This window comes from Rattus norvegicus, chromosome 3 (assembly GCF_036323735.1).
Source record: "Rattus norvegicus strain BN/NHsdMcwi chromosome 3, GRCr8, whole genome shotgun sequence".
NCBI lineage: Eukaryota > Metazoa > Chordata > Mammalia > Rodentia > Muridae > Rattus > Rattus norvegicus.
The window spans coordinates 165308123-165331797 of record NC_086021.1 but is presented as its reverse complement, the minus strand read 5'-3'; the positions used below and the strand labels follow the sequence as shown (position 1 = coordinate 165331797).

The 23675-nt window shown below is 47.4% G+C and overlaps 1 protein-coding gene and 1 pseudogene across 6 annotated transcripts in view; both read right to left on the bottom strand.

Annotated features, from left to right (window-relative positions):
* Positions 1-23675, bottom strand: part of Cnbd2 (cyclic nucleotide binding domain containing 2) — a 78426-nt gene that overhangs the window by 25785 nt on the left and 28966 nt on the right. For 3 of the 6 annotated variants that reach the window (NM_001304368.1, XM_063283374.1, XM_008762320.4), the window contains 4 exons: positions 23063-23219; positions 22499-22650; positions 20237-20375; positions 8129-8243 (listed from right to left, as the gene is read on the bottom strand). In NM_001304368.1, the coding sequence (NP_001291297.1) occupies positions 8129-8243; positions 20237-20375; positions 22499-22650; positions 23063-23219 (563 nt within the window). Of the gene's footprint in view, positions 1-8128; positions 8244-16079; positions 19442-20236; positions 20376-22498; positions 22651-23062; positions 23220-23675 lie in introns of those variants that run through there. The other 3 variants (XM_063283375.1, XM_039104613.2, XM_039104614.2) reach the window with 2 other exon arrangements.
* On the bottom strand, positions 8250-14844 carry LOC134486191 (large ribosomal subunit protein eL19-like; annotated as a pseudogene).

Below are 23675 nucleotides of genomic sequence, written 5' to 3'. Positions count from 1 at the left end.
ACTCCTTTGGCCAGAAGAGGAAGGTAAACATGGGGAGGTGGCAGTTGAGAGCACTTGTTGCTCTTGCCGATAATCCGAGTTCGACTCCCAGCACCCACAAGGTGGCTCACGACTGCAACCCCTCCAGTTCTTGGGGATCTGACATGCACACAGTGCACATACATGTATGTAAAGTTTTTATAAAGGTAAACACATACAGGGAGCCACAAAGAACAAACCACGCTAGAACACTGACTGAGCACAAGAGGAACGGAACACCAAACACTGCAAAAAGCAACAGAAGCGCAGGAGTTACTGCACAGCTGTCAATGACAACTCTGGAGCTCAGGAACATCATTCTCATGCCTGCCTGGGACTGCAGCTCTGACCTCTGTGGGCACCTGCATGCATGGGCACACACACACTCACACATGTACATACACACATACATAATGCATACATACATACATCATGCATGCATGGGCATACATACATACATACATCATGCATGCATGGGCATACATACATACATACATCATGCATGCATGGGCATACATACATACATACATCATGCATGCATGGGCATACATACATACATACATCATGCATGCATGGGCATACATACATACATACATCATGCATGCATGGGCATACATACATACATACATCATGCATGCATGGGCATACATACATACATACATCATGCATGCAAGGGCACACACTCACATACACATACATACACAAACCATGCATGCATGGGCATACATACACTTACATACATTCTCCAATAAAAAGGTACAGTCTAGTGGATTGGATTTAAAAAGTAAACTGCACCTATTTGTCGCCCCCGGGACAGGGACCTCGCCATCAAGGACAGAGGCGACCAGAGAATGAAGGGGTGGAGAGAAGCACTCCGAAGAGATGGAACTAGTAACCGAGCGAGCGGCAGCTAGTCTGGCATGCTCACTGATAGCATGAGTCCCTAACGCAAACAATGGGGAAGGTACCTGAGGCTGTCCTGTGACTCCCACGTGACGCTTGTCTGCCGCCCACATTCACGTACACAAACACACACACGTGTGTCAGCTCTCTAAGTCTCAGCCTGTAATCTCAGCACTGGGGCTGGAAATGGGAGGATTCCTGGGGTCTGGAAGCCGGCCAGTCGAAACCAGTCTGCTGAGCTCCAGGTTCAGGGAGAGATCCTGTCTCAAAAATTAGGGTGCTGAACAATAGAAAACTCTGATGTTGACCTCTGCCCTCCATGTGCATACCCACCTGTCTGCACTCTTATGTTTACTCACTATACAAAGTACTGGAAGAGGACCCGGGGGGATGACTCAGTGGTTAAAGGCACTTGCTGGCAAGCACAAGGCCCTGGGTTCGGTTCCCAGCTCCAAAAAAAAGAAAAAAAGAAAAAAAGGGGGAAAAAAGGCACTTGCTGCCACACTGGATGACCTGGGTTCAGTCCCTGATGGAATGAGAGAACCAGCCTCCAGAGGTTGTCCTCTGACCTCCACATGTACAAACGACACATGAACACAAACCTTTCGCTTGGAATTCTATATTGTATTAACTATTTTTTTATTTCTGTGAGAAGAACAGTTGGCTGAAGTAACTTAGGGGAAGGTTTGTTTTCTGTTCCAGTGTGAGATGGTGTCAGCCATCTCGGTGGAGAAGGCACACAGAACTTATAGCAACCAAGACACATCTGGGACTCCTCACACTCCAATGGGTCAGAGAGTAAAGACATTCACCAGGGGGGGGCAATCCTGTACCCCGGGGTCTGTCCCACCAGTGGCACACTTCCTCCGACCCCGCCCTACTTCCTACAGGTTCCATAGTCTTTCCCACCTGTGCTACCAGCAAGGGAGACATGAGTTTGTGGGAGGCCACTTCATATCCAAACTGCCACATAGATACAGAAATTTCCTATTCTTTTTTTTTTTTAAGATTTATTTATTATATATAAGTACACTGTCGCTGTCTTCAGGCACACCAGAAGAGGGCATCAGATCTCTTTACAGATGGTTGTGAGCCACCATGTGGTTGCTGGGAATTGACCTCGGGACCTCTGGAAGAGCAGTCAGTGCTCTTAACCACTGAGCCATCTCTCCAGCCCAGAAATTTTCTTTTCTAAAGGAAGCTGAGAGGTTAGAGAGATGGCTCAGTGGTTAAGAGTACTTGCATCTCTGATAGAAGGTACCCACATTGTGTGGCTCATGCCTGCCTGTGACTGCACTTCTTACCTCTGTGGGCACCTGCATGCATGGGCACACACACACACATGTACATACACACATACATACATGTATACATACATACATCATGCATGCATGGGCATACATATATACATACATCATGCATGTAAGGGCACATACTCACATACACATACATACACAAACCATGCATGTATGGGCATACATACACTTACATACATACATACATACATACATACATACATACATACATACACAATGCATACATGGGCACATACACACTCACACACACAAACACACGTAGATCAAAAGCAAGTCTTCTACAAAGGTAGATGAAAGTATTCAGCCACAGAAATGCTGAGAGAACTTGTCACCAGGGGCTGGATGGATTCTCAGCAGTTAGGAGGATACACAGCTCTTGCCCTTACCAGGCTGCTCATAGCCACCTCTAACTCCAACTCCCAGGGACACAGCGCCCTCTTCTGGCCTCCACCAGCACTCGGACACACACCCCCAAACAGACACACACTTGAATACACATAATAATAAATTACATTTTAAAGGTGGAATACAAGGGGCCAGAGAGATGGCTCAGTGGTTAAGAGCACTGACTGTTCTTCCAGAGGTCCTGAGTTCAAATCCCAGCAACTACATGGTGGCTCACAACCATCTGTAATGGGATCTGGTGCCCTCTTCTGGTGCATCTGAAGATAGCTACAGTGTGTGCATATAAATAAAAAAAAATAAAAAAAAAAACTTTTTAAAAACCGTCACCTGGGGCTGGAGAGATGGCTCAGTGGTTAAGAGCACTGACTGTTCTTCCAGAGGTCCTGAGTTCAAATCCCAGCAACCACATGGTGGCTCACAACCATCTGAAGTGAGGTCTGATGCCCTCTTCTGGTGTGTCTGAAGACAATCGACAGTGTACTCACATACATGAAATAAATAAATCTTAAAAAAAAACATTTAATAAAAAAAAACAAACCGTCACCTGATGTTAAATGTTGTGGGTTGTTGTCTCTATGCAGGTGAAGGCAGGCACAAGATAAGGCAAGGCCTGTGATTGGGCAGTGAAAAAGTAAGGTGGACACAGAGTTTGGAGAGAGGAGAGAGGAGAAAGAAGAACCAAGATGGAGAAGGGTAACCCAGATCTGTGTTATGAATATTTCATAAGGGGTGGATTTTTAATAGGATAATTTGTCTTATGTAGGTGGGCAGTTTATATTAATCGGTTCAGAGTTTATTGTGTGGACATTTTGTAGGGTGAGGATTTACTGATATAAATCTGATTGATATATTACAAGCTTATTGAGTTTTGGTTTTAATGGGTTATTGGGAGTTGTGACAACAACCACAGCGGGTGGATGCAGGGACTGTGAACAAGAGCTCACAGCAGAGAGTCGCAAGAGGGCTACTGCTGCTGGGCCCAGAGAGTAGCTGGTGTAATGTGGGGCTAGCCTTGGCTGTGAGATCGCCGCAAGGCCCAGAGAGTAGCTGGTGTAATGTGGGGCTAGCCTTGGCTGTGAGATTGCCGCAGGGCCCAGAGAGTAGCTGGCGACAGCTCAGTTGAGACGCTTTGTTTGATAAAGATGAAAATACTCTGCAGATGCCATATGGCCCACTGGAGCCAGCAATAGCGTGGGATGGGGCTTTTTGTTTTTAATGTTTACCACTACAAAATGCATTTTTAAAAAAAGGGCCAATAAGACAATAAGAGGGAATCATATAAGACATGCAAAAGGCAGGGTTACATAAAAGAGGCCAGACAGGAGAGACAGAAGAGATAGAAAGGTGGCAGATTTGAATCTTGGTTCTTTTTTTTTTTTTTTTCCGGAGCTGGGGACCGAACCCAGGGCCTTGCGCTTCCTAGGTAAGCGCTCTACCACTGAGCTAAATCCCCAGCCCCTGCAGATTTGAATCTTAAACATATCACATGTAAATATTTTAGACATCTTGGGAAAGGCAGAGATTGTCAGATTGAATTTAAAAATGAATAAAAGTAAGGTTCAACTCTATGTTGCCTTTAAGAAGCTTATTTTTAAAGGGCTCTTGACGCTGAGCGGTGGTGGCGCATGCCCTTAATACCAGCATTCAGGGAGCAGAGGCAAGCAGAGCTCTGAGTTCGAGGCCACCCTGCTCTACAGAGTGAGTTCTAAGACAGCCAGGGCTACACAAAGAAACCTTGTCTGGGCAAGGAGGGATGTGGCAGTGACACTCACTGTGAACCTGTAACCTAAGTTCAAGACCCCCATAGTGGAAGGAAATAATTAACTCCTAAAACTTGTTCTCTGATAGGACATGCCCTTCCCACCTAAAATAAACAAAATGTTTAAAAAGATTAAAATAGACCCATCTTAGTGACCACAGATACAATGCTTGGTAAAGCGCTTCCCCACCACACACAAGTCCCTAGGGTTTGATGCCCATTACCACAAAAATCAAAAACAAAACAAAACAAAACCGAAAGAGAGAAAGAAAAAGAAAAAGCCATCTTATTTTTATTTTTATTTATTTTTTTTTTTGGTTCTTTTTTTTCGGAGCTGGGGACCGAACCCAGGGCCTTGCGCTTCCTAGGCAAGCACTCTACCACTGAGCTAAATCCCCAACCCCGAAAAAGCCATTTTAAATACAAATATACCTAAGAAGTAAACACAAATGGATAGAAAGGAAAATATCAAATAATATTAATCAAAGGAAGCTAAATTAAACAGTATCAAAAACATAGATTTTGGGTAAAGAGTGCTACCACAGACAGGAGAGTTCATTTTAGGTCAAAAATGTAGCTCGTGGCAGACCTGCCTGGTCTGTGCAATCTGGAGTTCAAGGTCTAGCACCTCAAAAAAAGTTCATTTTTCTTGTCTTGAGGTCAGTTCTGTGGCTCCCCAGGACCTTGAAGTCAACCCATGATACAGAGGGGGCTGTGGAGAGGCAAGGAGGAGAGGGAGAGAGAACACGGTAGCTGGAGAGTTCCTCAGCTCTGAGTTCACAGCTGACAGAGCAGACACTCAGGAAGGACGAGGACACTTGAGTAACATTCACAGCACGCTGCACCAAATAACAGCATATTCTTTTCAAATGCAAATGGAGCATTTACCAAGATAGATTGCTTTCTGGGCCAGAAAACAAGTTTCAACACGTTTGAAAGGACTCAAACTGTACCGAATTTTTATCATAGAAATAATACACAGAAAGATAGCTGGGTGGTCCCCAAATCTTTGGGAACTAAATAACACCTCGATTAATATTCAGTGGGTCAAAGAAGGACTCAAAAGAGAAATGTAAAAATATTTTGAACTGGGCCATAATAGAAACACAGCATATCCAGATTTGTTCAGTGCAGCCTTGTGTCTATGGACTGGCACTGAGATGAGGGCTGACGTCCTTTTGGTCTGCCCGCCACCTTGTAATGATGGTGACAAGTGTCTACCCTTTATTCATGCACCCAGGGAGTGGTCTATGAGTTTTGTATATTCATTTGCTTAATATCCAAACACTACTGTGATACTGGGAACGTCATTTACACTTTACAGGACCTGAGGGTGCACAGGGAGACAGAGACAACCATTTGTCCAGTGTCACACAGGACCCTGGGGTCTGAGCTTCGGCTCCTTTTTGTTTGTTTGGTGGTTGATTTGGTCTTTTGAGACAGGGTTTCACTGTGTAGCCCTGGCTGTCCCAGAACTTACTCTGTAGACCAGGCTGGCCTTGAACTCAGAGATCTGTCTGCCTCTGCCTCCCAAGTTCTGGAATTAAAGGCAGGTGCCACCACCATCTGGCTCAGTAGGCTCCTGGTGGAGATCCTGTCTATAAGGAGAAGCCTAAAGACTTGTACTAACCATCAGTCACTACTATGTGAGGCAAACCTTGCTCTGTCAAACTCCAAAATTCTCTTTGCCATACCCCACACACCCATATGTACTTGTCTCTCCTGCCCACCCACCCACATTAGCTTCAGCTGTGATTACAGAACACTGTCCACATCCACCAAGTGACCCTTGGAGAGGCTGAATTATAATCTCAAGGACTGCTGGAAGGAAGTTCAGGCTGACACTTGGCAAAATGTGCAACCCCTGAGACACTGAGAATGTCTGCTGAGGGCTGGGGCCTCTTTATCCAAATGTGTATATCACTCACACACACACAAACATCCACATTACACACACACAAACACACAAACTCACACACACATACACATACCATACATACACATACCACACACATGCACACTTACACACACACCACGCACACACATACAAACATATCTTTCTCACACACACGCCACAGAGCCACACATACACACACACAAACACACACATATATATACAGACATCTCTCTCACACACGCACACACACACAAACTCACACACATACACACACCATACATACACATACCACACACATACATGTTCACTGACACACACCACATACACACATACCATACATATCCCCCCCACACACACATACCATACATACACCACACACACACACACACACACACACACACACACACACACACACACGTTCTTGTGGACAGAACCAACATGACCTCAGAATCAGGAAGCCCCACCCTGGCAGATTCTAGGTGCTTTCTTTCTGACACTGCTCGTATTCAACAGTAGGAATCGGGGTCTGAGGGAGGCTGGAGCTTTTGACAAACATGAAAGCTCTTGGCTTTCTCTCAGTAAGCTGGGCCCGCACTCTGCCGGTCTCCTGTTCTTAGTTTCTATATGACCCTTAACAAGAGTATCTGTTGTGATGACAATTCTTAGTTGCCAACTTGACTACATCTGGAATTATCTAAAACCCCAAAATGGAGGGGCACACCTATGAGGGACTTTGCTTAATTTGAATTAGGAAGACCCACTTCTAATCCGGATCTTTGAAGTAGGAATACATGCCTTAATTCAGATCTTTAGAGGTGGGTTTCCACCTCTAACCTGGGCCGCACCTTCTGCTGGAGGTCTTTTAAGCACATGGAAGAAGGAAGCTTTTGCTCTCTGCCTGCTTCCTCTCTCCTCACTAGCAAGACCATTCCTTCTCTGGCATTCGAGCCTACTTCTCTGGGATTCCAGCTGAGACCTCCAGCCATGTGGACTTAACAGCTGCTGAATTCTTGGACTTAATGTTCATAGACAGGCATTGCTGGACTAGCTAGACCACAGCCTGTATGCCATTCTAATAAATCCCCTTTCTAAATATATAGGGAGATTCATTCTATAATTTGTTACTCTAGAGAACCCTGACTAATATATCCTTCATCTGAATCACACTTAAGTATAAACAGCCTAACTACTGGGTGTATGCAGAATTCAATGAATGACAGCAGCCACTCATGGCATCTGTGTGAACTTACACGGGTGCCAGAGAACACGCAGAAACAATCGTATCTTAGGACATACCTAAAACCATCCACAGGAGCAAAAGCACGAGTGTCCATTAACTTTGTGAGTCCCTCTGAATATACGCAAGATGCCTGGGAACGTGGAGCTTAAAGTCTAGGGAGACAGCTATTTAACAACCTATTCAGATTCAGTGTATGATTTCCGTGGGACAGACACAACGGAAGACAAATCCAGCAGACGCAAATGGGGTATGGTGAAGAAAATGCTGCTTCAGCATGGGAAGTCTGGGAGAATTCTCTGAATAAAGATGCTCTGGTGAGAGGCAGAGGAGATGTGAGAGGCAGAGGAGAGCTGGGGAAAGGTGGGCTGGGGTGCGTGAGGCAGGAGGAGCGCTTCCGTAGAAGAACGGGGTGAGAGGGAAGGGCAGACTGCCGGCAGGCAGGCAGGACTCTTCGGTTCTTAGAAGAGCATGGTCAGAGCAGAGGTCCACACGTTTGTGCACTGGGGACTGGAGCCAGGAAGGGACCTAGGGGGCACACCTTTGCCATACCAGCTGTGCTGTCAACTGCCAGATGTGGCCACGTGACCTACCATTGTTATGAACTCTCAGAGGCTTGTGGTCCAACAGCTCCAGTTGCTGCCAGACCCACCTGTAATAGGTACGGCAGGTCCCCAGGTCTACCATTCGCAGGATTTCACAGTTGCCCTGGACACATCAAGGGACACAAGCAAAGGGTTAGAGCTGGACACTCGAGGCGGGCCAGGCTTCGCCCTCACCTGACCCCATTTTGTATTATTTGCTTAGTACATGGCATTCGAGGTGTTCTCCTTGATAAAAACATTATCGCCACACCCAAAAATTCAAACGCTGTAGAAGCATAAAAACTAAAATACAGTACTGACTGACACTGACCAAAGTCACCACCAAGGATAGAATGAGACACTTGGTGGCCCTGTGAACTGCAGGTTGCACATCCTGTTGCTACTGATGCTCCCTGACTTGTATAATTAATATTGTAGTTAATTTCTAATCTTGGACATGGGGCTGGAGGGGTGGCTCGGAGGTCAAGAGTACTGGCCACTCTTCCAGACGGGTTCGGCCACCAGCAACCACACAGCTCACAACCGGCTGCAACTCCAGTTCCAAGGGATCTGGCGCCCTCTTCTGGCCTCTGCAGACACCAGGCATACACATGATGCACTTACATACATGCAGACAAAACGACCTCATACATAAGACAAAACAAAACAAACACCTTTATTTAAAAAAGCAAAAGAAGGGGCTGGGGATTTAGCTCAGTGGTAGAGCGCTTACCTAGGAAGCGCAAGGCCCTGGGTTCGGTCCCCAGCTCCGAAAAAAAGAACCAAAAAAAAAAAAAAAAAAAAAAGCAAAAGAAAAAAATCACCTAGGTTTCCAAAGAAAGCGAATACAATGAATGATGCTCACCTTTGGGTCACTGCAGCAGGTGAAAATGTGTATTAACAGAAAGACAGAAGAAGAAGAAAGGGAGAGGAGAGGGATGGAGGGCGGAGGAGGGGGAGGAGAAAGTGAAGGGGGAAGGGAGTAGGGGAGGGGGATGGGAATGAGGGGATAGGGAGGGGGAGGAGGAGGAAGAGAGGAGTATGTTAGCACACCCTTAATTCCAGCACTTTGGAGGCAGAGGCAGGAAGAGCTCTATGAGTTCAAGGCCAGCCTAGTTTATACCAATTTCAAGGCAGCCAGGGCTACGTAGAAAAAATTTGTCTGAAAAGACAAACAAAAAGAAACCCCAGTTACACTTCAGGCCAAATATTATCCTATGTTATTGCTTTTCTTCCTATGTGTGTACATGTTTGTGTGTGTGCTCCGCCCTGTATGCCGTGTATGTGTGTGTGTGTGTGTGTGTGTGTGCATGTGTCTGCATCTATAGACCAGAGGATGTCATCATGTATCTTCCTCATTCTCTACCTTACTTTTTAAAGATCTATTCATTTATTTTATGTATGTGAGTACACTGTCGCTCTCTCAGACCACACCAGAAGATGGCATTGGATCCCATTACAGATAGCTGTGAAGCCACCATGTGGTTGCTGGGAATTGAATTCATGACTTCTTTTTTTTTTTTTGAGCCAGGGTCTCTCACTAAACTTGGAGCTCTCAGATTCATTACATTCCTTGACCAGGGAGCCCAAGGCTTCTCCCTATCTCTGTCATCTCAACATACAGTTGAGTTAAAAAAATTACCAGATGTATGTACTAATATTATTCCATTTATACGAGGTTCAGAGGCTGGTAAAAGTACTCTGTGATAGGACTGGAAAGGTAGCTCAGAGGTTAAGAACACCAACTGCTTTTCTAGGGGACATGGGTTCAATTGCCACTCCTACACGGCAGCTCACAACCATCTAGAATTACAGTTCTAGGGGATCCAACACCCTCTTCTTGACCTCTACACAGGCACTGCACACATATTGCATAGACATACATGCAGGCAAATCACCCATACACATAAAAATAAATTTCAAAAGTAGCCTGTGGTGATAGTAGGAGTGTTTTGGGGGAAATTTTGAGAAAAGGCACAAGGCTGTCTTCTGGAGACTGGAAATGTTCAGTTGATTTGGTGATGATTGACAGGCGTAGAATTCCTCAAGAGAAATGATTCAGATTGGAAATTCCACTGCATATGTTACACTGTTACACTTCAATAGCGTTTTTACATTTATTTAATTCTATGTGTCTGCTTGTCCGTATATGCACCACACACATGCAGGTACCCTAGGGGAGCCAGACGATGTTGTTGGTTCCCTTGGGAGGAGTCGTGGGCAGTTCTGAGCTTCCTGAAGTGGCTGCTAGGGACAGAACCCAGGTCCTCTGCAGTGCTTAACCAGAGCCCTCTCTCCAGGCCCCAGAAAGCACTCTTTTTTTTCTTTTCTTTTCAAGGACAAAGCCTTGTTTTATTTTAATGACTGGTCCATGTGAGGCCACAGCCAGGTCACTATGTACAGACATGAGGTCTCTTCCTCCTTGGACAGAGTCTTGATGATCTCTTCTTTCTTGGCTTGGAGGCACTCCTCCCGGCGCTTTTGTGCTTCCTTGGTCTTAGATCTGCGAGTCTCAGCCTGGTCAGCCAGTAGCTTCTGCGGGCCTGGTCTGCCTTCAGTTTGTGGATGTGCTCTGTGTGAATCCACTTGTTTTTGAATACATTCCCTTTGACCCTCAGGTACAGGCTGTGATAATATGGCAGTCAATCTTCTTAGATTCCCAATGTCTCCTGAGAAGCCAGTGCAGGATCCTCATCCTTCTCATCTAGGTCACCTTCTCGGGCATCCGAGCGTTGGCAGTACCCTTCCTCTTCCCTATGCCCATATGCCTGCCCTTCCCTAGGGCCAAGGTGCTTTTCTGGCAGTGAGCCCCGGAATGGACAGTCATGGGCTTCCAGATAATCAGCCCATCTTTGGTCAGCTTCCTGACCCGCTGACGGGAGTTGGCATGGGCGTTTCCGTTGGTCTCATTGGGGTCCAACCAGACCTCCTTTTTACCACAGTGGAGGACACTAGAGCCAAGCCTCATCTGTGGCCTGAACATACTCACGGCTGCGAATGCAGCATCGAAAGACCAGAAAGCATTTTCTAAGAGATTCAGATTTGGCCATTTCTAATTCGTCAGCATTCACTATAACAGGTCTTGTTTACAACAGAAGAAAACCATCCATCTTTCCAAAGTCCCCTTATCCAGTGACCCAGTTCTGGGTAACGATCTATGAAGGGAAAACCTAAAAGCACTAGGAAAGTTATGGTCTTTCCTTGTCTCCCATTTTAACCCAGTTCACTCACAGACTTTGCTTAAATCTAGATGATGTGACAAAATGGCCGTGTATACCACTTGCAGTGGGTTTCTACGCCCTGCACAGCAAGCAACTGTAACCCGCACCTTATTTTTTTTTTTTTTTCAGACAGGGTCTCACTACATAGCCCTTGCTGTCCTGGAACTCACTCTGTAGACCAGGATTGCCTTGACCTCAGAGGTTGGCCTGCCTCTGTCTCCTGAGTGCTGGGATTAAAGGTGTGGGCCACCACTGCCAGGCATCTTTTAATTCTATGGAGCCCACTGAGTCAGTCCCCAAGGGCTGCAGTGCTCCCCCGGGCAGGCAGTGGGATGGTACTCTTCGTACTCTTCGGGCATAGCCTCCTTATTTGCTTTGGTCAATTTCCTTAGAAAGGAGGCTCGTGATGGCCTGAGTGGAGACTTTAAAAAGCCACTCTTAATTCCTGCTCTTCTGATCGTGAGAGTTTGGATCAAGTCTCCAGGCCGAGTGTGGTAGCATGGGCTTTAGTCTCAGCACAACAAAGGGGTGAGGCAGGAGGATTTCAAGTTTGAGGCAGGAATGGGCTACACAGAGAGACCCTGCTTTTAGAAGAAACAAGAACAAAGCAATCCTAGCACACTCAAGGTCCTGGGCTTGAATCCCAGCAGCAGAAAGAAAAAAGTACTATGTTTCTTTTTTAAAGATTTATTTATTTACTTTTATATGAGTACTCTATATCCTCAGGCACACCAGAAGAGGGCATCGGATCCCCTTACAGATGGTTGTGAGCCACCATGTGGGTGCTGGGATTTGAACTCAGGACCTCTGGAAGAGCAATTAGTGCTCTTAACCACTGAGCCATCTCCCCAGCCCTGATATGCTCCTTTAATGTCCTATCTTTATAGAAATCTTATCCTTTTCAAAAATGTGCTTATATTTTATATAAATATATATTATTGTGAAGGTATCAGATCTCTTGGAACTAGAGATACAGACAGTTGTGAGCTGCCATGTGGGTACTGGGAACTGAACCGGGGTCCTCTGGAAGAAAAGCCAGTGCTCTTAACCACTGAACCATCTCCTAAGCTTCAGCTATCTTACCCTTCTTAATAGGAACTCTAAGAGACACAGAAGAGCAGAGCTAGAAGACAGCTTCTATTGGCAAAGGAGCAGACACCCCATAAGCCTTTGCTGTATGCTGGACCCTGTCCTTGGGGCTCTATTCAACATTCAGTCAACAAATTCGTCTCACCCAAGAAATGCAGATCCACGAGAAAGGATTCCTCTTGGGAAATTCTCTTACAGCCCTTTATTGCATCTGGTGCTTGCAGAGAAAGGTCCACCAAGCATGTGTCCCCAAGTGACTCAGAATGGATCCATTATGGGCCAATAACTGAGTTTGAGATCCCAGTAGGAATGCTATTCCCCAACCTCCCTCAGGAGAAATGAGCCGCTGGCTGCTGGCTTCAGCCTCTAGTGGCAGGAACACAGGAGTCAGGATGCTGAGGAAGTCTGAACAGGCAAAGAGCCAGCTACACGGCAAACACAAGTGAGACAACAGAGAGAGCAGCCCTTCCGAAGAGCAGGGTTCCAGCTAGAGGGCACATGGGATCTGGCATGCTTGTGGCCTGCTCTGAATTCTTGAAGAAGCCACAGATAAGGACTGTCATATAAACCTCGACGTTAAAGTCTAGATTTTAGTAAAGCACTGTAAGGAACAAACCTAGTTCCACTGCTGGCCCAGGGTGCTCTACCTGTAGCCACACTGTGGCCTTGACACTCCTTCCTCAGGAGCCCCAACTCTCCTGGAGTCACCTGTGGCACTTAAGTCCCATGCAGGTTTTGCAGTGAACCAATCTTTAGGGAAAGACAGGAATTTCCCTTTTAAAAAATCCTCAAGGGGGCTGGAGAGATGGCTCAGCGGTTAAGAGCACCGACTGCTCTTCCCGAGGTCCTGAGTTCAATTCCCAGCAACCACATGGTGGCTCACAACCATCTGTAATGGGATCTGATGCCCTCTTCTGGTGTGTCTGAAGACAGTGACAGTGGACTCATATATAATAAATAGGGGCTGGGGATTTAGCTCAGTGGTAGAGCGCTTACCTAGGAAGCGCAAGACCCTGGGTTCGGTCCCCAGCTCCGAAAAAAAAAAAAAAAAGATTAAATAAATAAAATATTTTAAAAATCCTCAAGGGATGAAGCAGAGACTGAGGGAGTGGCCAAACAACAACCAACCCAACTTGAGACCCATCCCATGGGCAAGCACCGATCCCTAACACTATTAATGCTACTGCTATGCTTGCAGACAGGAGCGTGCTGTCCTCTGAGAGGCTCCACCCAGCAGCTGACTCAGGCAGATGCAGACACCCACAGCCCAACAGTGGATGGAGCTTGGGGGCTCGCTCTTATGGAAGAACAGGAAGGATTGTGGGCCCCGGAGGGGAAAGTACGCCACAGGAAGTCAACTAACCTGGACCCCTGGGACTCTCAGAGTCTGAACCATCAACCAAAGAACACACAGGGGCTTAAACTTTCCTGCACACATGTTGCAGATGTGCAGCTTGGTCTTTATGTGGGTTCCAAACAACTGGAACGGAGGCCGTCCCAGAAGCTGTTGCCTGTGGAGGTTCTGCCCCGACCTACACAGCAGGAGTTGCTGATTCAGCTATGTCTGCCATCACAGAACCTGGTGGGACTTCCCTGCCGAGTTGGGAGTTCTGCTCTTGGCCTGATAAGAGATACCTGTGCAGAGGAATGGAAACCTACACCACAATAACACTTGATTTCTTTTTAGTGTTGAGTAATATTTCATTGTCAAGATATATCACAATTTACAGATATATATATATGCAAGCATGGGATGACTGACGTCATCAGTCACACTAGGGGGTTGGGCTTATGGTTTTTGCCTTTATAAGCCTGCTGCTTTGTCTTGGCTCCATTCTTCTCCTTTCCTTGTCCTTTAATTCCCAGACTCCCATTCGAGGTACCTATGTGGACTGGTGGTCACGGGTGGACTACAGTTGCCTGTATGTGGGATATGTTCATCTAGCTAGGATGCCTTGTCTGGCCTCAGAGGGAGAGGAAGAGCCTAGCCTCACAGAGACTTGAAGTGCCAGGGTGGCAGGGATATCCAGGGGACCCCACCTGCTCAGAGGAGAAGGGGGAGTAAAGGGTTGGGGGGAAGAAAGGATTAGGGGTGGACGACCAGAAGGGGGGCAGTGAGTAGGGTGTAAAGTGTAAAATAAATAAATTTAAAAAAAGTACTCTGGTGTGCTTCAGAATTCTTGGAGTTTTGTTAACTACTTACAAGCCCTCCCTCCTGGACTTTTGGATTTAATAGTTCTTGGATGGCAGGCCTGAGAATTTGCATATATATATATGTATATATATATAAATTGTGATATATCTTTTTTTTTTTTTTTGGTTCTTTTTTTTCGGAGCTGGGGACCGAACCCAGGGCCTTGCGCTTCCTAGGTAAGCGCTCTACCACTGAGCTAAATCCCCAGCCCCGATATATCTTGACAATGAAAGATTACTCAACACTAAAAAGAAATCAAGTGTTAAACAATTCTAGGGGTTGGGGATTTAGCTCAGTGGTAGAGTGCTTGCCTAGGAAGCGCAAGGCCCTGGGTTCGGTCCCCAGCTCCGAAAAAAAGAACCCAAAAAAAAAAAAAATACAATTCTAAAATGCAAACTTCTAAGTAGAAGCCAATCTTACTCTATGAGCCCAACCTATGGCGTTCTGGAAAAGACAAAGCTATGCCAACGACAAAACCAGACCTATGATGCCAATGACAAACCAGACCTATGATGCCAATGACAACACCAGACATATGACCTGGCTGGGAGGTGGGGCAGATGCAGGCGGAGCAGGGTGGTTTTAGCACAGTACAATTATTATGTATGGCACTATGTTGATACAGGTTACCAATTACTTGCCAATACCCATAGACTGTCCAACTCAAGGAGGCTGTCCTGGAAAGCTCCATATAGTCCAGGCTGGCCTCAATTTTCTCAGGTGCTTGGATTGCAAGAGTATAGCCATATGTCACTGCACCTGGAGAAGACTTTGAGGTTTGGGGTTTTCTCTGTTTTGTTTTTCGAGGTCATGTCTCATAGCCAATCATGACCTCCAACTCCCTAGATAACATAAGGGTGACATTGAACCCCTGGTCTTTCTGCCTCTACCTCCCAGTGGTGGGATTAAAGCTGCCACTGTACCTGACAGAATCCCAATTATGGCAGCTGGGTGGGTGGGACAACGTTTAGGAGCCCTGGAGTGGCGGATGAACATTAACCAAGGTTTCTTGTGCTTAACAAGTTATCTTTTAGGGTTTTATCTTATTTCTTTTGATTGCACACACATGCACTTGCAAAGAGGTGAGAGAGAGAGAGAGAGAGAGAGAGAGAGAGAGAGAGAGAGAGAGAGAGAGTGTGTGTGTGTGTGTGAATAGAGTTGCTATCTGAGGCTAGAAGAATGTATCAGATCCCCTGGGACTGGAGCTGGGTTCATGCACTTGCACAGAGGTTGTGTGTGTGTGTGTGTGTGTGTGTGTGTGTGTGTGTGTATGAATGCTATCTGAGGCTAGAAGAATGTATCAGATCCCCTGGGACTGGAGCTGGGTTCATGCACTTGCACAGAGGTTGTGTGTGTGTGTGTGTGTGTGTGTGTGTGTGTGTGTGTGTGTGTATGAATGCTATCTGAGGCTAGAAGAATGTATCAGATCCCCTGGGACTGGAGCTGGGTTCATGCACTTGCACAGAGGTTGTGTGTGTGTGTGTGTGTGTGTGTGTGTGTGTGTGTGTGTATGAATGCTATCTGAGGCTAGAAGAATGTATCAGATCCCCTGGAGTTACAGGTGGCTGGTAGCCTTTGCAAGAACAGCCGAATCATCTCCCTAACACATCTTCTTTAAAAAAAAAAAAAAAGATTTTGAATACTAAACTTTTATTGCAAGACTTTTTGAAGTCAGTAGTCCCATTTTACAGATGAATAATTGAGGAGAGAACAGAATGAAAGCCATTTTATTGGACCATGGTGGTGCCAGTGGGTGGTCCTGTAACCCCAGCCTCCCAGAGCCTGAGGCAGAGAACAAGAAGTTTAATGTAGTTCCTTTTGAATGTGTAGAGACTGGAAGCCAGTCACTTCAATTCCAGCTCCTTGCAGCAAAGGTCCTGGGGCTCTTTGGGTCCCACTGATGGACGTGCTTACTGAGGCAGAGCCTGGGAAGGGCAGTGAGCCACTGGATTGTTCTGGACACTGGCTGTGTGAATGGCTTCCTCTTTCGACTGCGCGTCAGGCATTTGCAGTTCCGGTTTCCCAGCCCTCCATTCCCCCACAGATCTGCTACCTAACAGGCCTGAAGTAAATCCCCTTTGCTCTATGATAGCCAGCCTTGCTCCGTGTGGGAGAGGGGACGGCCCCTGAACAACAATGCTCCCCCTAGTGGTGCTGATGAGCTTAACAATGGGGAAGCATGCACTTAGCGCGTTCACGTACACAAGTGTAACCCACGTAAGGAATGCATTAGGCCTGGCGTGAGGCACAGGACTCCTCAATACTAGAGACAGGAACATGAAGAGTTCAAGGCCACCTTGGGCTACATATGGAGACCCTGTCTCCGAAATAAAAAAAAATGGTGGATGTACAAAAATCTCTAATTAATAAAAACTAGCTTTTAAGAAGGGATGGGGGTGTATGTCAGTGATAGATCCCGTGCCTGCTCTGTGCAGAGGCCTGGGTTCAAACCTCAGCATGGCAAAAATAGGGGGTGTCAAGATTACTTGTACGGGAGAAAATATGCACACTTGCCAGAAATTCCACACATCCTACCAGTTGTCAGCTGCTTTTGGAGTTGTGTGACCTCCTTCCTCGCCAGTCCACCCTCCCAGACCACCAGGATCTGGTGAATGCAGCTGAACGCACTGTTTCCCTTTGCATCTCGGAGGCCGTCTGTTACTGGATGGCTCTCAGCCTCCCTTGAGGCTTCTCGTGGCTTTCCCACATGCTTGTCAGTGGCATAAGTTCTTTGGCGACTCCGGTAACAGAGGGCACCTGTCACAGCCCAGACGGGGAGGACAGAGGACAGACAACTCCACTTCCACCATGTGAATGAATCCCAAGGATTGAATTCCGGTCGGCGGGCTTGGTGGCAAGCTCCTTTACTCACTCAGCCATCTTGCTGGCCCGAGATACTTTTTGTATTTAATTTTTCCTTCTTAGAATAGCACGGTCCCGGGTTACCGAAGGCACCAATCATTTTAGATTTAGGCAGAAGTTTCTAAGCTCAGGGATTCCTGGTTTGTCCCACCTGCCTGTTTTGACCCCCTCTTATTGATGTCTGAAGATCTGGTTCATTTGTCTCCTCTTACACACTCTGCCCTGTCAAGCTTGGGTCTCCTTTTCCCACCAGGTCTTCAGAACCAATGACTGCTTGGCACACAGCGGGCACTTGAAATAGCACTCATTTAATGAATATTTATTAAGTGTCTTGTCCCACCCTTAATCATTCCATCGGAGGGAGGGGCCTCTGCTCATTTCCATTTGATGTCTGTGTAGTCAGAATGGAATGGAAATGTTGTCTGGAGTCCCTTTCCCAAATCTGTCTGGTGTCACCTCATGGCTGCAACTCAGAGGTGGAGGGGTGTGGGAGAGGAGCGGCCCCTTCATACTTCCTTCCAATTTACAGTGAGCTCTTGGGAGTTTCATTCTATTCAGGTCACTGGTCATCATAAAAGGCCTTCTTTCTCACCCTCTCCCTCATGATTTTCTAGTCCCCATTGAGATGAACTTTAATGTCTTTTCCTTCTCCAAAGTCCCAAGACAGGCTACAGGGAGCACTCCTCCCACAGACGAGTCACTGCGTGCTCCGTCCCCGATCCTGCGGTGACACTGCCTGCTTGAGGACAAATCTGTTGCTTTCACGTTGTGGGACTGCAGCGTCCTGATGCTCTCTGTCAATATCTTCCCCCAGTAAACTCAAGGCCTGGACAGGAAGTCAGTGTGCTGCGTGTGTGTGGTTCCACAAAATGAATCGGACCGGTTTTCGGGCTCTGCTTCTGTCTGAAGCCTCTGGAGTTGCTTGTGGGAGCTACATGAGTCCCAAAGAGCTCCTGCTGTTATCTCATGTCTCCTATGTGGGTGTTCTAAAATGTCTATAAATGCGGTTATTATTTATAAAGTTCAGTTAAAAATATATCATGTTACCTATTGTTATTAAAATCTCTTTGTTGTTAAATATCGGCCTGTGCCCGTCCAGATAGAGCACACCAAACCAACACGGTCCCACGTGGAGAGATTTAATGGGAGAACAAGACAAGGGGAAGGGGTGAGAGAAAGAAGAGGAAAGAGTAAGAGAGAAGAGAGGGCAAGAGGGGGCAAGCAGCCCCTTTTATAGTGTCAGGCACAGCTGGCTGTTGCCAGGCAACTGTGGGGCGGAGCATACCTGGCTGTTCCCAGGTAGCTGTGTGGGTAGCGCTTAGACAGAATACCAACATTACTAGCTCATAAAAATGCCTGAAAATGGTTAGGGATTTAGCTCAGTGGTAGAGCGCTTGCCTAGGAAGCGCAAGGCCCTGGGTTCGGTCCCCAGCTCTGAAAAAAAAAGAACCAAAAAAAAAAATGCCTGAAAATGCAACACTCAACTGGAGACGGCCCACACAAGCCAACTCCAGGGCATGTCGATCGTGTGTACACCTTGGATCTACAGGTCTCATCTTCCCCTCAGCTCCTTCAGGAGGTTCCTTTAAAGCCTCCAGCCTTGCAGCTCCCCTCTCCAATCCTTGGAAATCACTTATAAATATCTCTTGGCACTTGTCAGCTTTGACTGTGCTGCAGGTCCAGTGGAAGAGACAGAGAAAATGAGCCTCCCCATCTTTGCATCCTACCCTGGACCAGCATAGGCTTGGCAAAAATGCACCAAATATCTTTGGTGACTTGTGGGTCAATTCCAGTCCCAGTTCTCCAGAAGGGCTTTGGAGTCAGACAGAGCTCGGTTGAGCCTTGCCCCCTCCACTCCACTCCATGACCGTAGACAGCTATATTCTTGTGCCTCAGTTTACTCTTCTGTTAAATGAGAACGAGGGCTGTACCAACCTTTGGGAGGTTACTGTGAGGCTAAAATGAGACACGAGATGTGAAGCATAAATGAACTTAGCCGTGGTTACAGCTATCCATAGTCTACCGGACTGAGAATGTTACACGGGAAGCTTCAGACACCCAGATTATAAGTGTGAAGCTGTACACCTTTCTGAGTACCGCACACGAGTCTATTTCTTGCCAGCCTTTTCTGTTGTGCCTGGGACACGAGACATGACCAGTGTGTTGTATTCATGCCGTAGGCACCGCCTGCCTAGGAGGCTTGTTAGATCTCTGAATTAGCAGCTCTTGATGGTTAATATACCACCGTTCATATGTCAAGTGACTGTTTTACTTAACAGTGGCCCCAAAACACAAAAATTGTGATTTTTGTGATATAAACACATTTTCTATAAATTTCATCTTACATCATTATAAAAAGGGTGAGGATATGGTACTTCCGTATTTAACAGTTGTTTTATGATTACTTAGTCTCTTCCCGTGTCTAAGTTATGACTCTGAATATAGGGATGTATGCAGAGAAAGACATAGCCCATAGAGTTAGGCCCTACACTCATTTCCCAACATTTGAGGTGGACTCCCATTCCCACCTCCAACAACAGGGGTGCACTGTACATCCCGACCCCCTGAGGCACAGCGGCCCCCAGAGGCACAGCTCCCTGAGCTTTGCCCCATAGACATGAAGTCAGAGCAAGGAAGGTCGGAAAAGTCTGAGTGTTGCATATACTGGAGAACAGGTTCAAACATGTCTGCCTGGAGAGGGTTTCAAGTTAGGCCTGCTCTTCCCAGCTTTGCTCCCAGATCAGACCTCACCTTGCAGATAAATGTGATAAATGCTGAATTCCCAATGTCTTTAGACACCAGCTCTCCATGTGGGAACTTCTCTATCCTCCCCAAGGCCACGAGCTGCCAGAGCTTCTCATCAGACCAAGACTGGAACATATCCAGCTTCCTGGGGGAGAGGAAAGCCAATATTAGAATGTTCCAGAAAGGGGCCTTGTTCTTGGACTCTTGTGAAAATGCCTGGGGTGGAAGATTTCACCAGGACACATGCAGTCACCTCACCCAGTCTTCCTCTTCTACTGAGGGTCCCCCTTCCTTTTGCAGCTCAAACTCTGGAGCTACCCAGTATCTGTGCCATCTCACTCTGATCCGATATCCAGAAATCTTCTTCCAATTTCTGTCTCTGATACCCTACAACTCGGGCTCGCGCATCCCATGCCAAGAAACATCAGCTCAGGTGCAGCTTCTTACATCAGCATGCTGGCTACTCACTCAATTCCCAGCCAAGGAGTCCTGTCCTACTGGTCTTGGAGCTATCTGCCTCTGGCCCGTGAGCTTCAAACATTTAGCTCTGGAACCTGAGGAGAAGCAAGATGTCTGGAGTCTTTTGGAGCTGTTTAAAGGCTCACTCCAAAGAGGCCATCTCTTCCCCTGACCTCACAAACCCTGAATCAGAAACTGCCTCTCTCTGGTGGGTGGCCCCACCAGGCTGCTAACAATGACAAATTTCCCTCAGTTCTAACATGTTATGGGCTCAAAACTCAACTGACCCGGGTTGACTGAGCTGGTTAACTCACATTTATGCAGGTGTCAAGCCCGCTGAGTTCATTTCTCAGTGTAACATAGGAACAGGGTCCATGCCCTTACCTCAGAGGGCTGTCTAGAAAGGAGGAGGAGGAGGAAGAGCACCTACTGTGTGCTGGGCCCTGCCTCTATGACTTCATCCATCATTACAACCTAGAAGAGAGCTCTCACCATCCAATTCCAAGAAGCAAGAGACTAAAACCTAAGAGTTAAAGCCTTACCCAGAGTTGCCTTAGACCTGAGGCTGTGGGTATGGGCTGGGCCCATGTCCTGGGCTCAGGAACAACCGATACGGTTGCAGCATCAAGCTAAGGCTGGTGAAGGTTCTGTACAGTCAGCTGTTAAACTGCAAACCAGCTATGGTCATAGCACACTGCTAACGAGGCTGTGGCAACCAGGTCCCCCTCATGTCCTCTCAATGCATCTGTGTCTCTGGCTGCAATTCTCAGCATTTGCTTTGGTGCTGGGAGCTAGATGAGTCTCACACTGTTTTTACTTGGCTTTGCCCTGCTCTCCTCAAATAAGCTCTACTAAATGTAGTCAGTCCGTGAACTTCCCTCTCCACAAGCCTAGGAGCTGAGGTTCGGTGTGAGACCCCTTTCCCTACCGCTTCCACTCCTCTCAGATTCCTTCCCTCAGTGATGCTACCTCCCAGGCCAGACGCAGGGGCTGGACGCCTCCGTCCACTACAGCTTCATCCACTCAATATTTATTAGCTGAGCATTGTGCGCGCTTGGTGTCATGACAACGGGAAGGTAACAGTGGTGGAGAGGCCAAACTGATCCCTGTCGGCACGCTGCTGTCAGATATGCCATGCAGACTACGAAACAGTTACACCATGGAGGGCCACAGCATGGGTAGACCTTTCAAGGGATACAGAGTACAACAGAATAGTAAATGGGGTACCTCTATTCTGAGGTGATAACAGATGGGGTACATTAAATGAAATAGAACGCTGAGACCTTGTTTTGGTTCGGTTTGGTTTTTCAAGACAGGTTTTGCTGTGTAGCCTTGGCTTTCCTGGAGCTCACGCTATAGATGAGGGTATCCGTGAACTCACAGAGCTCTGCCTGCCTCTGCCTCGTAAGGGCTGGGATGAAAGGCATGTGCTAGCATCACCCAGACACTGTTTTGTTTTTTTTTAATTAGACATGGCACCATCCTGAGCCCCAGCTCCCTCATCTACACACTGAGGAAAAGGAGCAGCCTCACAGGATTGAATATGAGGCAGGAAGAACACAGAGTGCAGAGGACTCAGCCCCTGCCTGGCCCAGCAGCTCGGCCTATGTCAGTTACTCTCAGCTGCTATTCCTCCAAGCGAGAGAGATTTGAGCCGAGATAGGAGGGCAGTACTTGGAGTCTGGCTACATAGGAAAGCTGGATGGGGATTTCCAAGCACCCAAGGCCAACAGCAACCACCAGTGTGTTTCCAATCGCAGGCAAAGCCAAATCCAGGGAAAGGGGAAAGACTGAATGAGGTGGGGTTACCTAAAAAAGTCGTATCGATACTGAGTTTCCTTCTGAACCTCGTCACCTAGCTTGTTTGCAAGGAAATCCTCTCTGTCGACCACCAGGAACTCTGTCTCCTCCATGCAGACCACCGTGGCCCTTCTTACTGCCGTGCTCAGAAGGCCCATTTCCTGGGGGGTGAGGGGGAGTAACAAGGACAAGGGCAAATGTGACACTTCACTCAGTCCTGCCTCCATCGTCCCTGCCTCAGGCCACCTCCAGACTCCCATTCACCCTCCTACTCTTTATCTGTGGGAGAGAGACAAGAGGTCTGAACAGGCCAGAGGGGAGGGAGTGGAGAGGCCTCTGTGGAGGGTAGGGCATCCCTGCAGCTATGAGGGGCAAAAGGTGATACAAGATACAGGTGGAGAAATCAGCAGTCTAACTGGTCAACATCTGACAGGTGAGGAAGGCCTTGGAGCCCATGTGGGCCAGTGACTTGCACAGAGGACAAGACTGGGGGCCTGGGTAAGCGGCTGGTGCAGGAGTCCTCTCATACTCCAACCCTGAGCCCAGGAAGTAGAGCCCTTCCCTGTGGCTTACCCCGAAGAAGCCACCCTTGTGCAGCAGTGTTGGGTGAGGGTCCAGAAAAGCACTGCTCCCATCTTCGTCCTCGGTCACGGCCACCGTGCCCAGGTAGATGAAATAAAAGCTATTGCCCCTCTGCCCCTTCTTGACGATTACACGCCGGCGACCAAACCTGGGAAAGGTTGTAGAGGGAGGGCTTTATTTAGGAAGTGTTCCAGACTCAGCGTTGTGTGCTTGGGGATGTGAGCCTTAGAGTAGAAGGGACTTCTGTCAGGCAGGGAGGGCCCTTCGCTCACACCTAGCCAGTCTCCTGCCTCAGTTATGCCGAGGTTTTCTGGAAGCAGCAGCTGCTTCAGTTTGGCTCACTGTTGGTTAAGCTTAGCATCTGCGAGTGTTTGACTGATAGCACGTGACCGGAGGTGCCCAAGGCCATGGAGACAGAGAAACTGAGCAGTGACAGGCACTGACTTTAGAGTCACACCGGGACCAAATACTGGTCCTGCACGTGGCTGTGAGACTGTGAGCAGGTCATCTGGTTGAAGCTCGGTTTCTCTTGTCTGAACTACAGGCGACATGCCTAGGAGGAGATAGAGAAGGGGGCCAGTGGAGGCACTAGGTGCCAAGACTG